Here is a 14,875-nt window from a genome sequence, read left to right on the forward strand (position 1 = left end):
TTACTTTCAAGAAGTTCTCCGATCGTCTACGAAGTTCTCAAAAACAAAATGATGGAAACCTCCAAGAACGTTCTGAGAATATTCAAAGGATGATTACTAACCTCCCAGAGATAATATATGATCTTTCTGAACACAGTTTGGAGGAATGCTAGGGAAACTTCAAGAAATATCGAAGACAACATATTAGGAAGACTGGCAACTCTTCTGCTATCTTATATGAACGCCAAAAGACAAACACAATCCTGCCATCTATCACTGGAAATAATTTATCCCATGAATTCTGGAAGCGTTGCCAGTCTTTTTAAAATGATGTCTTCGGAAATATGAGATAGGGAAGGCTCTAAAGCGAATTTTCGAACACTGTTCCCTTATTCATAGACCTGTTCCCTTATTCATAGACCGGTCATATAAAGTATAACGATCATCGAGAGGATGTTTAGAACCTTTAAAAAAACAAAGAGTTCAGTGGATAATCCTCTGGAAGGTCCCAGATGTTCCCCTGGAAGATCGCAGATATTCTTCTGGAAGGTCCTACATCTTCCTCTGGAAAGTCACAGATGTTCCTCTGGAAGGTCACAGATCTTCCCCATGGAAGGTCCCAGATCTTCCTCTGGAAGGTCCCAGATCTTCCTCTGGAAGGTCCCAGATCTTCCTCTGGAAGGTCCCAGATCTTCCTCTGGAAGGTCCCAGATCTTCCTCTGGAAGGTCCCAGATCTTCCTCTGGAAGGTCCCAGATCTTCCTCTGGAAGATCCCAGATCTTCCTCTGGAAGGTCCTAGATCTTCCTCTGGAAGGTCCCAGATCTTCCCTATGGAAGGTCAGAGATCTTTCCCTGGAAGGTCGGAGATCTTCCCCATGGAAGGTCGGAGATCTTCCTCTGGAAGGTCCCAGATCTTCCCCTGGAAGTTCGGAGATCTTTCCCTGGAAGGTCGGAGATCTTCCCCATGGAAGGTCGGAGATCTTCCTCTGGAAGGTCCCAGATCTTCCCCTGGAAGTTCGGAGATCTTCCCCTGGAAGTTCGGAGATCTTCCCCTGGAAGTTCGGAGATCTTCCCCTGGAAGTTCGGAGATCTTCCCCTGGAAGTTCGGAGATCTTCCCCTGGAAGGTCCCAGATCTTCCTCTGGAAGGTCCCAGATCTTCCTCTGGAAGGTCCCAGATCTTCCTCTGGAAGGTCCCAGATCTTCCTCTGGAAGGTCCCAGATCTTCCTCTGGAAGGTCCCAGATCTTCCTCTGGAAGGTCCCAGATCTTCCTCTGGAAGGTCCCAGATCTTCCTCTGGAAGGTCCCAGATCTTCCTCTGGAAGGTCCCAGATCTTCCTCTGGAAGGTCCCAGATCTTCCTCTGGAAGGTCCCAGATCTTCCTCTGGAAGGTCCCAGATCTTCCTCTGGAAGATCCCAGATCTTCCTCTGGAAGGTCCTAGATCTTCCTCTGGAAGGTCCCAGATCTTCCCTATGGAAGGTCAGAGATCTTTCCCTGGAAGGTCGGAGATCTTCCCCATGGAAGGTCGGAGATCTTCCTCTGGAAGGTCCCAGATCTTCCCCTGGAAGTTCGGAGATCTTTCCCTGGAAGGTCGGAGATCTTCCCCATGGAAGGTCGGAGATCTTCCTCTGGAAGGTCCCAGATCTTCCCCTGGAAGTTCGGAGATCTTCCCCTGGAAGTTCGGAGATCTTCCCCTGGAAGGTCCTAGATCTTCCTCTGGAAGGTCCCAGATCTTCCCTATGGAAGGTCAGAGATCTTTCCCTGGAAGGTCGGAGATCTTCCCCATGGAAGGTCGGAGATCTTCCTCTGGAAGGTCCCAGATCTTCCCCTGGAAGTTCGGAGATCTTTCCCTGGAAGGTCGGAGATCTTCCCCATGGAAGGTAAAAAAACAAAGAGTTCAGTGGATAATCCTCTGGAAGGTCCCAGATGTTCCCCTGGAAGATCGCAGATATTCTTCTGGAAGGTCCTACATCTTCCTCTGGAAAGTCACAGATGTTCCTCTGGAAGGTCCCAGATCTTCCTCTGGAAGGTCCCAGATCTTCCTCTGGAAGGTCCCAGATCTTCCTCTGGAAGGTCCCAGATCTTCCTCTGGAAGGTCCCAGATCTTCCTCTGGAAGGTCCCAGATCTTCCTCTGGAAGGTCCCAGATCTTCCTCTGGAAGATCCCAGATCTTCCTCTGGAAGGTCCTAGATCTTCCTCTGGAAGGTCCCAGATCTTCCCTATGGAAGGTCAGAGATCTTTCCCTGGAAGGTCGGAGATCTTCCCCATGGAAGGTCGGAGATCTTCCTCTGGAAGGTCCCAGATCTTCCCCTGGAAGTTCGGAGATCTTTCCCTGGAAGGTCGGAGATCTTCCCCATGGAAGGTCGGAGATCTTCCTCTGGAAGGTCCCAGATCTTCCCCTGGAAGTTCGGAGATCTTCCCCTGGAAGTTCGGAGATCTTCCCCTGGAAGTTCGGAGATCTTCCCCTGGAAGTTCGGAGATCTTCCCCTGGAAGTTCGGAGATCTTCCCCTGGAAGGTCCCAGATCTTCCTCTGGAAGGTCCCAGATCTTCCTCTGGAAGGTCCCAGATCTTCCTCTGGAAGGTCCCAGATCTTCCTCTGGAAGGTCCCAGATCTTCCTCTGGAAGGTCCCAGATCTTCCTCTGGAAGGTCCCAGATCTTCCTCTGGAAGGTCCCAGATCTTCCTCTGGAAGGTCCCAGATCTTCCTCTGGAAGGTCCCAGATCTTCCTCTGGAAGGTCCCAGATCTTCCTCTGGAAGGTCCCAGATCTTCCTCTGGAAGGTCCCAGATCTTCCTCTGGAAGGTCCCAGATCTTCCTCTGGAAGGTCCCAGATCTTCCTCTGGAAAGTCCCAGATCTTCCTCTGGAAGGTCCCAGATCTTCCTCTGGAAGATCCCAGATCTTCCTCTGGAAGGTCCCAGATCTTCCTCTGGAAGGTCCCAGATCTTCCTCTGGAAGGTCCCAGATCTTCCTCTGGAAGGTCCCAGATCTTCCTCTGGAAGGTCCCAGATCTTCCTCTGGAAGGTCCCAGATCTTCCTCTGGAAGGTCCCAGATCTTCCTCTGGAAGGTCCCAGATCTTCCTCTGGAAGGTCCCAGATCTTCCTCTGGAAGGTCCCAGATCTTCCTCTGGAAGGTCCCAGATCTTCCTCTGGAAGGTCCCAGATTTTCCTCTGGAAGGTCCCAGATCTTCCTCTGGAAGGTCCCAGATCTTCCTCTGGAAGGTCCCAGATCTTCCTCTGGAAGGTCCCAGATCTTCCTCTGGAAGGTCCCAGATCTTCCTCTGGAAGGTCCCAGATCTTCCTCTGGAAGGTCCCAGATCTTCCTCTGGAAGGTCCCAGATCTTCCTCTGGAAGGTCCCAGATCTTCCTCTGGAAGGTCCCAGATCTTCCTCTGGAAGGTCCCAGATCTTCCTCTGGAAGGTCCCAGATCTTCCTCTGGAAGGTCCCAGATCTTCCTCTGGAAGGTCCCAGATCTTCCTCTGGAAGGTCCCAGATCTTCCTCTGGAAGGTCCCAGATCTTCCTCTGGAAGGTCCCAGATTTTCCTCTGGAAGGTCCCAGATCTTCCTCTGGAAGGTCCCAGATCTTCCTCTGGAAGGTCCCAGATCTTCCTCTGGAAGGTACCAGATCTTTCCCATGGAAGGTCCCAGATCTTCCCCATGGAAGGTCCCAGATCTTCCTCTGGAAGGTCCCAGATCTTCCTCTGGAAGGTCTTAGATCTTCCCCTGGAAGGTCCCAGATCTTCCTCTGGAAGGTCCCAGATCTTCCTCTGGAAGGTCCTTGTACATTTTCTGGAAGATTCCTGAATCACTCCAGAGGGTCTCTCTGCTTACCTTCGGGGGCTCTAAAGATCATCTTGCATGTCCCTGAATACTCTGATGCAATTTAGGAATGCTCCAAAGGAAGTGGACTGACTTCTTCTAAGAGGTCTTTGATGTGTAAGATTGTTCTAGCTTGCTTCAGAAGTTCTCTGAACTTCCTCAGGAGGGCCCCATAGTACGTAAAAGTGCCTTAACTATAAATGAGAATACATAGACTCATAAAGGAACTTGAAGATAGTTCAGAAGAAAGTACCGGGACCTTCTAGAGGCAATTTAGAAAATTCTTTTTGAATACATTTGGAAAACATTGTAAAATAAGAAACGAATGTGAAGGAGATAATTGTGTCCCGATCCCCCCACCAAACCACCCCATACTTACATCTAAACTCTCCTCGTTTAAAATAATTAAGTCCATGCCGTGCGATAGCAGCTTGCACGAATAGCCTATGTTGATTGCAGTTTCCTGCTTATCACCCGTCAGCACCCACACGTTTATCTTGGCCTCGATCAGCGAGGCAATCGTTTCAGGTACACCGTCCTGCAGTTTATCCTCGATGGCAGTGGCACCGAGCAGCATCAGATTCGTCTCGATCAGATTGGCCGCATCCTCCACCTTCTGTTCCCGGTACTGCAGCGAGGTCGATGCTTTATGGTACGTGTGCTTCCAGTCGTCGTACACGTCGTCGGGAATGTTGGACACCGCGCAACACAGCGTCCGGAGACCTTCGGTCGCAAATTCCTCCAGGTGCTGAAGCGTAGCTTCCCGGTAGGCTTGCCCGTTCGAGGACAGCCGCTCGTAGATCACCGTATCCGCTCCTTTGCAGTACAGCTTGATCTCCCCCTTGGAATTCTTGGCAATGACCGACATCCGCTTGCGAGTGGAGGTAAATTCCAGCACGTTCAGGATCTCAAACTGCTCCTGAACACCGAGAGCATCAATCTCGACGAAGGACGGCGTTCGCGTGTGGAACACGTACCCGAACCGTTTCGCACCGTACACCAGGGCGCGCTCGTCCGGGCTGGCCGCATGGTACTGGATGTTATCGTTATCGCTCTTCTCCGGTATCACCGTGTGGCAGATGGCCATCAGCGTCAGGAACTCGCGCAGTATGGCGGCCGTGTGGTGGTTGTTCATTATGTGCTGAAAAGCGAGAAGAGTAAAGGATGATATAATATTAATTGTAATTATCTATTTCTGTTATTTATTGGAGGTGCGATAAATCAACCCGGGTGAGTAATAAGCCGCGGAGGGTACCATAAAAGGAAAGTTATCGATTTTTAATTTTCACGCTGTTTGGCCGACTGTGATACAAAAACATAAAACTCCATAAATAGCTAATAAATTTACTGTCGTCATCAGCAGCTCGTGGCTTGACCTATGCTCTCTCGCATCAGATAATACTTATTTGCCCCGGCTTCTTCCAGCGGTGTTTGTTTTGGTATAGCGAGCTTCGATTATTTAGGAAGGGGGAGGGGGGGGGTCGTCGGTCGGAGTGAAGCCTGGGAGCTGCAGGGGCCTTGCGCATATGAGCTATGTCCGGAGAGGATGCCATTATTGGCGTGTGTTTGCCTTTCGCTACGCAGCAATCTGATATTGGAGAAAGGACATGTAGCAAGGCCTTGAGTTTCGCTTCGATTCGCCGGGGGTTTCCGCATGAATTGGATTTGATTGCCAACAGTTCATATTCTAAGAATATTTGCAATCGGAACCAATTCATCAATTGTTTATTCGCTATGATTGGAGCTCGTTTCTGTGGTTTAAAGGGCATGAGATTAATTTTAGGTTGAAATATGTTACTAAGAATGAATACTTTTGAAAATTAGATTTTGGCTTATTGGTCCTTTTATTCCAGAAATCCTGCATATTACTATTTTTTGTGTTGCTAAAACCATCCTCTTTGTTGTGTTCTCGAAGAGAAGGAAACTAGTTTAAGGTTTAAGAGCTAATTATATTTCGACTTGACTCTTCGGTGGTTGGAACTACACTTCAAAATATTTTCAGTTTGTTACTTTCGTACCATGGCTACAAATCATGGCCTACCAGTAAACATATTCTTCTAATGTGTACGCCGATGATACATCTCCCTTTTTTTCGAAAGAGATCGTAGGGTGCCAGCCAAGCTGGAAGTCTACGGGTTCTTTCTTCACGCTGTTGAACTGGTTCTTGAATATTCACACTGTTAGCAGGAACAACAGATTCGTCATCCGTCATTACATCATCAGGCTCGTCATCATCAGGAATCAGTTCATCATCTGGAATTGGTTCTTCTATCAGCACTGCTGGGACCAACGGTTTCGGAGCTTGTAGGTGGAACTCGTCAACTAGCAAGGCCAAGGAAACTTGATTGCGTGGATTTGGAGATTGATCGGCATCATTTTCATCCGAATATCGTTGGTTTAGCTGGTTGGTGTGTGATCGAATGTTCGAGCAAAACAGTGTAGTTCACTTTGCCCTTGCGCTCGATTACCTGTCCTGGAATCCAATCGATTGTGTTGCGACGATGGACCTGAGCGTAGACCAAATCATCCGGATAGAATGATTTCTTCACTGCGCTATGCCATCTGTTGAAATCAGCGTTCTGCTTCTTGTTCTCCAAGGTTGGACTCTGAACACAGGGCTTCAATAGGTAAAGCGTTGTTCGTATTGGTCTTCCTAAAAATAGATGGGCAGGTGTCTTACCATCCGGAGCGCTTCTATTTGGAATTGACCGGAAAACTGAGAGGAACGTCTGGAGATGCTGGAATGTTACCATGGTTTCCCCTTCGGTGAGTTTCTTCAGTCCTCTTTTAAGGGTGTCGACAAAGCGTTCAGCTTGCCCATTCGATGTGGGTGGTAAGGGGCTGTCGTAAAGTAGTTGTACTGCGGGACCTGAAGATTTCCGGCCACTTCGAATAGGCGTCGAGCACGACGAGGTAGTCTTCTTCTTTTCTTTATTTAACGTTTAACTCTGTTCCGCAATCTAGTGCCAATCACCGACGAACATCGATTGCCATCCATTGACGGCAATCGAATGTGCAGGAAGACAGCTTCCACACCTGCGTATGATATTGCACACATTAAACACACATAGGCCGGGACCAAGGAAGACGTGACCAGAGATTTTTAAGCCTCAGAAAAATCCCACCGACCTCGGCTGGGATTGGACCCATACCCAGTGGGGTGAGAAAGCAGTCACGCTTACCACTACACCACCGGCGCCGGCTAATGACGAGGTAGTGATAACCATCAACTGGACCTGCGTAGTCGATGTCGATCCTCTCCCACGGTTTCGTTGGTATCGGCCATGATTCAAGGGTAGTCTTACGGGGCGATTTTGCTGGAACAGCACAGGGCGACACTGGCGTACAAACGTTTCAACATCGTCGTCGAAACTTCTTTCGAGTGACTTCATTCGGTCTATTCCAGGGTGTCCACGGTGGAGTTGTCGGATGATGCGCTTGCGGAATCTTTCTGGAACTACAACTCTGTCAGCGAACATGACGCAGTCTTGGGTGACCTTGAGGCTCTCTGGTCGGGAATAGAACTGACGAACAGCTGTATCTGGTAGCTCGCTTACAGTGTTTGGCCAGCCATTGTGGATGTAGTTGATTACCTCTTGTAGGACCGAGTCGTCTTGCGTTTCCTTGGAGATCATATCGGATGTGACCGGCAAGCTGGATATTGAGTCTGCGAGAATTGCCTTCACGTCAGATTCCGTTTGGAGAGCAGCAATCACGTATTCCTCGTCTGGTTTGCGGGACAACACGTCGGCATGTCCAAAACTAGCCGTTGGGATGAACTGGATGTCGAAATCATACAGCAGCATCGTTAGCGCCCAACGCTGCAGACGATTGGTGGTGTAAACGGGAAGGCTACGATCATGATGCTGTTGAGTTTTTCCAGCGAACAAGATGTCGTCCAGGTATGGTTTGACACTTGGAATGCCAGCAACCATACTGTCAATGATCCTCTGGAACGCTTCAGGCGGAGATTTGACTCCTGGTGGCAATCGATTGTTCTGGAACAGTCCTTTATGAGTGATTATAGTGAGCAGCTTTCGAGATACTTCTTCAACCTCAACCTGCAGGCAGGCATCCGATAAATCGATGTTGGAGAAGAAACGGCATCCGGCTAGTTCGGCGTAGATGTCGTCTGGATGAGGCAGTGGATAGCGATCTGACTCGAGGGCATCGTTGAGACCTGTAGAGCAGTCACCACAAATGCGTACGGAGACATCGGACTTGCGAACCACAACTAAGGGAGCAGCTCAATCGGAGAATTTGACTGGTGAAATGATGCCGTTGTCTTGAAGCCTTTGGAGCTCAGCTTCAACCTTCGGAAGTGCAGCGTAGGCAACCGGTCTCTTAGGGCAAAACGCAGGACGAGATTCTGGCTTCCGGTAGAGCGTTACCTGTGCTTTTGTGCAGCACCCGAGCGAGGTCTGGAACACTTCAGGAAACTTGAGTTGCAAGGATTGCATGGTTGCGTTTGAGTTGTGTTGTATGATGTTCACTAGCGAGTTGAATGGGACCGACCAGAGATCGAACTGATCCATTATTTCGATACCGAGAACGTTGAGATCCGGGTTTGTTGTGACGAAAATGCGGCCTTCCACCGTCTTGAGCGGTGATTTCGGCGTTGAACTCACCCAGGATGTCGATACTGTCACCTGATGCCTTCACGGCGATGACTTCCGTAAATTTGATGACAGGCTTACCCACGGCAATCCAAGCCTGCTTGGAAATAATGGTGATGTCGGAAGCACAATCGAGCTGCAATGTCGCTGTTGAGCCGTTGATTTCGATCTTGGCATACTTCCGGTTCTTCGTTAGGGTGATTCGCTTGACCGAGATACCCTTAGACTTGACGAAGTCTTTAGGTTTCGGTTTATCGACCTTCTTTGCTGGCTTCTTTTCGGATGATGAGCAGTAACCTTCCTTGTGACTCTTCCGCTTGCAGTTCACACAGGTATGAGACTGGTAGGGACACTCCTTCACATAGTGTAAATCCCCACAGAACCAGCAAGGCGTTTTTAGTAATTTCTCCTTCCTACTTGTTGAATGTTGAGATATTGCATTAACGATAGATCTATCTGAGCAACCTTTCTCGATCATCTTCGTATCCTGCTTGAGGTTGATAATGCGGTTGCACTCCTCAACCAGGTTTTCAAGCTTCAGGGTTGCACCATCAGCCGGCGGTGCGGTTTCTTCTGCTTCAAGCTTTCCAATCAGCCTGGTCCGGATGTTCGAATTGCGCGGTGACTGGAGACTGCATACGAACCTGAGCGTCTTGAATTGGTCGCTGGAGAGCTTCTCGATCTGGAACGCTTCACAGTGCTTATTCACTGACGCTGCATACGACGAAAAATCATCAGCGTCGTTTTTGATGTACTGCAAACACTGATAACGTCCTTTGAAGAGGATCTTTTGGCGTCCGAAGAGCTTCTTAAGCTTCTTGACGGTTTCTTCGAACACAAAATCCCGTGGATGATTCGGCAAAACGCTGTTCACGTAGCGTGCCGATTTTCCTCAGAAGCAGAATTACATTAGCTATATCGTCCAGGTGCTTCCCGTCCTCCTTGAATACGTCCTCGTATCGAGCGTACCACGATTCGAAAAATAGTCCTCCGTCTGGATCATACCGAAACTCGTCAATTCCGGATGATCTTCTCGCTTCCAACTTGATTGGCGTTGACCTGTTGAAGGGCTCCAATCTGCTGCTGCTGGTTGACGATCAGTTCCGTCAGCTGGAGAATTGCTTGCTTCAGATCGTTGTCGGACATTCTTGATTTCGTAGTGATTTGAGGGCTTCAACGGTAAAACAGGAACAGAGCTTGATGTTACTTCCGGAAAATCGCAAGAACTTTACCTCGTCGACAATACATTTTGTGTTCTCGAAGAGAAGGAAACTAGTTCTAGGTTTAAGAGCTCATTATATTTCGACTTGTCTCTTCGGTGGTTGGAACTACACTCCAAAATATTTTCAGTTTGTTACTTTCGTACCATGGCTACAAATCATGGCCTACCATGGCTACAATATTCTTCTGATGTGTACGCCGATGGTACACTCTTCACAAGTTTTTTGACTTTGAACGAAGTGTTTGGGGAGCCATAGACCATGTTTGAAATTTTTTTAGGGATCTACAATGTGCAAGTAATTCAGAAACCAGCTTAGCCTCAATACAAATAACTTATAGGACCGGGATATCTCTATACATGCTATCGTATTCCAGTGGACTTATAATAGGAAGTCTTTTTGCGCTTCTCTAGAATGATTTAGTTTCAGAATTGTGGATGGGATTGGAGAGCGAAATCAAATTCCACCATGTGCTAACACATGTGCAAAATCGATCAGACTGCTAACGGATGCCAAATCTTGTGTTCTTCATTTCTTTTGATAGAAACCATCGCTGAATCGATCAGTTTTGTATTTACTTCCTAAAATTTAACCAGCAAACTGTTTTTTTTTTTCTTTCGATTATTGTATTCTACATCCATCCGTCCTCTCCTCCATACCGCAACGATCTGCTCGCAAAACCGTGCCGTGCTGACTGCGCTGCTGCATTCAATCAAACCGTTTTTCGATATTATTTATAACACATACGCCGAACGTGGTGGTGCGCGAAGCTTTAACCCGTTCGTGCCGTGATAGGTTTGGGATTGAAATATTAATTATTTATTAGCTCATGCATCGGTAATCTTCAATCGGAACCGCGTCGTACTTCTGTGGGTACCTATATCGATGTAAGTTTTACTCTCTGTGTTTACCGAATCGATCGACCCCTTTTTCCCTTTGGTCAATTATCGCTCATCATCACATTCACTGGCTGACAGTCTATCCCACACCTACCTGAACCAGCTGCGACTGGGCGGGATTCTCCTCCGGCGAGTAGATCGTTCGCGCAATCGAGCACTTTTTGAACTCCATCACGTTCCGCGTCAGGGTGCCGGTTTTGTCCGAGAAGATGTACTTGACCATACCGAGCTCTTCGTTCAGGTTCGAAGTTCGGGCCATCGCCGGGGTGTCCGATTCCTCGTGGTACATGTCAATGTCCATGTTGATGAAGATTGCCTGTCAAATTGTACGATTAGACGCTTGAAATTCGGAATCTGGGGTGATCTTTTCTTACCTGTAGAAACCTAACTAGCTCTAACGTAACTTGAAGTGATATCGGAATTAAATTATTATACAAAATTATAAACGTAAGCAGATTGTAGGCAAAGTTTTTACTTAATAAATCTGGAATTGGAAAGAGGACTATCAGAATCGAGAACAAATCCCTAGTAGTTCGACCAACCCACCACTTATGCCTAAGTACCAATCGGTTTTGTAGTGCTCCTTTGTCCAGATTTGATTGAATATGCAACTTACGATGCAAAGGAAAATTAGAATGAAAAATAACATTAAAATTTGCGTATTTGTCAGTCTGTCAACAGTTGAGCGCTGAAACGAGAAAGAAAACAAAAAAATATATAGCGTTAGCATCGATTGGTGGGTTCAGCTAATGATTTCCTCTTTCTGGGCGGGCATACCTTAAGCGGCGCTGAGGTAGAGTTTCGCATAAGTTTCGTATCGTGTCCGGTGTAGATGACGATTCCGAATACCCAGGAGGTGTTGCGAAGCATGGCACCTCGCAGCAGGAGCTGGTCCGGACCGAGGGCGACGGCTCTGTAAACGAAGAGTTGATGAAATAAAAAACAAATTAAAACTGTGCATAACAGTCCCATATGGATAGGTAATCGAGCAAATATGGAACTAAAGGCTGACTGAAAGTAAATTGGTACGCACAAAAAGACCTGTTATTCGTGATTCAATAAGTTTAAAAAGTCCATTACAGTTAGAGCATTAGATGGTTACATTTCTCCAGTTCGAACGAAATCTCGAACCTTCGTCTTGATGGAGCCCATCAGCGCCCGCACAGTGGAAACGGACACGGAATCAACGCATTTCTTCCATTTTGCCCGCATTTGATGGATGTCCTTGACTGCCCCGCCGCTTCGTCGAAGTCGCTGCTTTGAAATTACCCAGTATTTTTTCGATTGGTCAAAATTCCGGGCAATTCATATCTTTCCCGAACCACCTTGGAGTAGTGGCAGTTGGCCAAATCGGGCCAAAAGACTTTGCCCCTATGCTTGCGGATGAACGGCAATACACGCTTTTTCAGGCATTCTTCAATGTAAACTTGGGATGTCATCGTCGAGGATGTGACGAATGGTTCCGTGTTCAGGCGACAACTGCAAATCGCTAACCAAATCATGGCCTTCTTCGCGAACTTGTTGGCAAACACGAACTTGAATACTTCCCTGGCAAGGATGTTCTGCACCGTTTGAAAGTTGGCGTTGTACCTTCTCGCCACATCTCGGATCGAAAGATCGAGGTTGGCTTTAACGCACCTCAACACCTTGCTGCGCAGCTGTTTTTTAGTAGGTCCGTTGATTCCTTTCCACACTCAGGGTTTGCTTGTAGGTTTTGAGCACTCGACAAACTGTTGTCGACAAACTTTCATCAAAATTGCACCAGTTGTTCTCTATAGAAGCGTAAACAAACCACTGTCAACGATTTTTGAATCCCAACACTAGAGGTGTGCTAGCGGCGTAACAATTTACTTTTAGCACATAACATATGTGGAACTTCATGCAAAAAGCTGACTCAAAGCTGACCTCTTTTTTGCCTCAGTGGTATAACCATAGAGGCAGGACCCAACAAAGTCACTTTCAATCGAAAATCGTCAAGCGACGACGAAGCTGTCAACCATCACTTTCAATTGAAGGTCATTCCGTCATCTCTTCGAGCAGATCCCCTTCGACATAAACAGAACCATTTTCGATCAGTTTTCATGCTGTTTGTTTTGACTTGACTCGCGTTCATCTCGTATTTCATTGTCAAATGAACTTACTTTCGTATTGAAGCGAAACTTTTCGATCCACATTCGCGCAGATTTTCTGACTTTTGTTGATTGTTCACTTATTTAAGCGCATGTGCACGAGGATGTTAAATTTATCATTGACGAGTGGTTTGTTTACCCATCAATATGTGTATTTTTTAATGACGTCTAAAGCCAGAAATCGATATCCGATGCCAATTTGAAGTCTTAGATGGCGGCTTCGGGTTCAAAAAAAAAAAAAATGTGGAAAATACTGTCAAATACTAGAGCTGTACCGAATAGTGCTATTTGGTCTGGTATTCGCTGTTTACATGCGAAGTTTAACTAATATTCGACCATTTTCTTACAAATGAGTGGACGAAAAAAAGGATTGAGTGAAATTTTGTTAGCTCAACGCTTGATATTCAGCCGAATATTATGGGAATTTTTGGAAACGGGATAACGTCTAGAGAATAAAATCAATATCAGACGCCATACAAAATGGCGGATTCTGATTTAAAAAAAGTGGGAAATACTGTCAAATACCCATCAATATGGGTATTTTTTTAATCGGAGTGACCTCTAGATCGACATTTTCCAAGATGGCGGCTTCCGATTTCAGAAAAAGTGGGAAATACTGTCAAATGCCTATCAATATAAGTATTTTTGGAAGCAGATTGACGTCTGGAAGCCGGAAATCGTTGATTTTTTTAAAAATAAAATGCAGAAATTTCACCGACAAACTGACATTAATGATTATACAAATTACAAATAAATTTCTGATCAAAGCACAAACTGACATCTGCCACTGTGTTCGCGGAAAATATTTATCCTAGCCACGAACACGCGTACAACATTTATGAGTTGGTTCGTGTCTAATCTATTTCGGACAAATTATTTTTATCTAGATAAAACATTTCTATGGTTTTGACAGATGGGATCGCTGCACATTTGAATCGACCGTTATGGATTGTCGATCAAGAGTTAAGTTTAAGTTTCATGTCGTCTTGTCGGTGTCAAATGCCCTTCAATAAAGGTAATTTTGGAAGCATATTGACGTCTAGAGGCCGGAAATCGTTGATTGTTAAATAAAAGTGGGAAACACTGAAGCCGACCCATCCATATGGGTATTTTTGGAATCGATATGACGTCTAGAGAATGAAAATCGATATGCCATTTTGAAATCTAAGATGTCAGCTTCCGATTTAATAAAAAGCGGAAAATATTAATTTCTATTTAATTCCACTACCTTACTTGCATATTCTTGACAGATACGCGTATTTCGTCTACAATATGCAGACTTCTTCAGTGTCAAAATACTGAATACTGAAAATTACCCATCAATATAGGTATTTTTGCAATCGGGTGGCTAGAGATAGAAAAAGATACGCGACGCCAGTTTTTTATTCAAGATGGTGGCTTCCAGTTTAAGAAAAAGTGGGAAATACTGTTAAATACATGAGTACATCAGGGCTGGTAGCGATCAATGTTGTCAAAAATAGTGATTTTAGTGACCATGTTGAAGAAATAAGTGACCAAATAGTGACTTATAGTTGTAAAAAAGTGACTTGTAAAAAAGTGACCTAAGCGAAGAAAATTAGTCGTTTATATGGCATACCAAATAAATGTTTGATGTTTTAGACTTATTCAATTAGATTCTCATAAACACTTAAATATGTACGATAGGAACCTTTAAATCGAAAGATTTAATAGAAAGTTTATGACCAAACCTCCAAACTTCTACTACCTGGAAAAACATAAAAAACCGGGATTTCGCAGGGAATTTTATTTTTCCTGAAAATACCTGGAAGTATCAGGGAATCTTATCATTTCAAGAAATTAAATAATTTTCTTACTAAGAATGTATTTTAATATAAAAACATTTAATATTCCTAGTTATTTTCATTCACATTAAACTTTATAGATCCAGAATGAATTGATCTTCAGTAGCAAATACATAAATTTATAAATTCTGAACTGAAAAGTTATATAATACTTCAAGAAATTTTCATGAATCTGGAGTCAAATTCCTTGCACAATTTTAAGGCTCATGGAATTTTATTATAATTTCTAAGGACCTCATTCCACGGGAGTTCTGGGACTAAAATCTACGAGAAAAACATCAACTGCAATCTGCTTTCATGGTACTTCTGAGGAATTTTAGACTTCATGTGAAGCCTAAGCTTAAGATAGTAAACTCCATGCGAATTGTCATGAGAAATCTCCGTTGAATATGG

General features: G+C 45.6%; 1 protein-coding gene across 13 annotated transcripts in view; it reads right to left on the reverse strand.

Moving 5' to 3' along the window:
- The window catches only part of ATP8A (ATPase phospholipid transporting 8A1), a 366,350-nt gene that overhangs the window by 79,483 nt on the left and 271,992 nt on the right, over window positions 1-14,875 (reverse strand). For all 13 annotated transcript variants that reach the window (XM_065233367.1, XM_065233366.1, XM_065233373.1 and 10 more), the window contains 5 exons: window positions 11,308-11,443; window positions 11,077-11,218; window positions 10,905-11,014; window positions 10,625-10,846; window positions 4,175-4,936 (listed from right to left, as the gene is read on the reverse strand). In XM_065233367.1, coding sequence (XP_065089439.1) covers window positions 4,175-4,936; window positions 10,625-10,846; window positions 10,905-11,014; window positions 11,077-11,218; window positions 11,308-11,443 — 1,372 coding nt within the window. The remainder of the gene's footprint in view (window positions 1-4,174; window positions 4,937-10,624; window positions 10,847-10,904; window positions 11,015-11,076; window positions 11,219-11,307; window positions 11,444-14,875) is intronic.

This window comes from Ochlerotatus camptorhynchus, unplaced genomic scaffold, assembly GCF_037179485.1.
Source record: "Ochlerotatus camptorhynchus isolate MF236.1 unplaced genomic scaffold, CSIRO-AGI_Acam_v1.1 ptg000401l, whole genome shotgun sequence".
In the NCBI taxonomy this organism is placed as follows: domain Eukaryota; kingdom Metazoa; phylum Arthropoda; class Insecta; order Diptera; family Culicidae; genus Ochlerotatus; species Ochlerotatus camptorhynchus.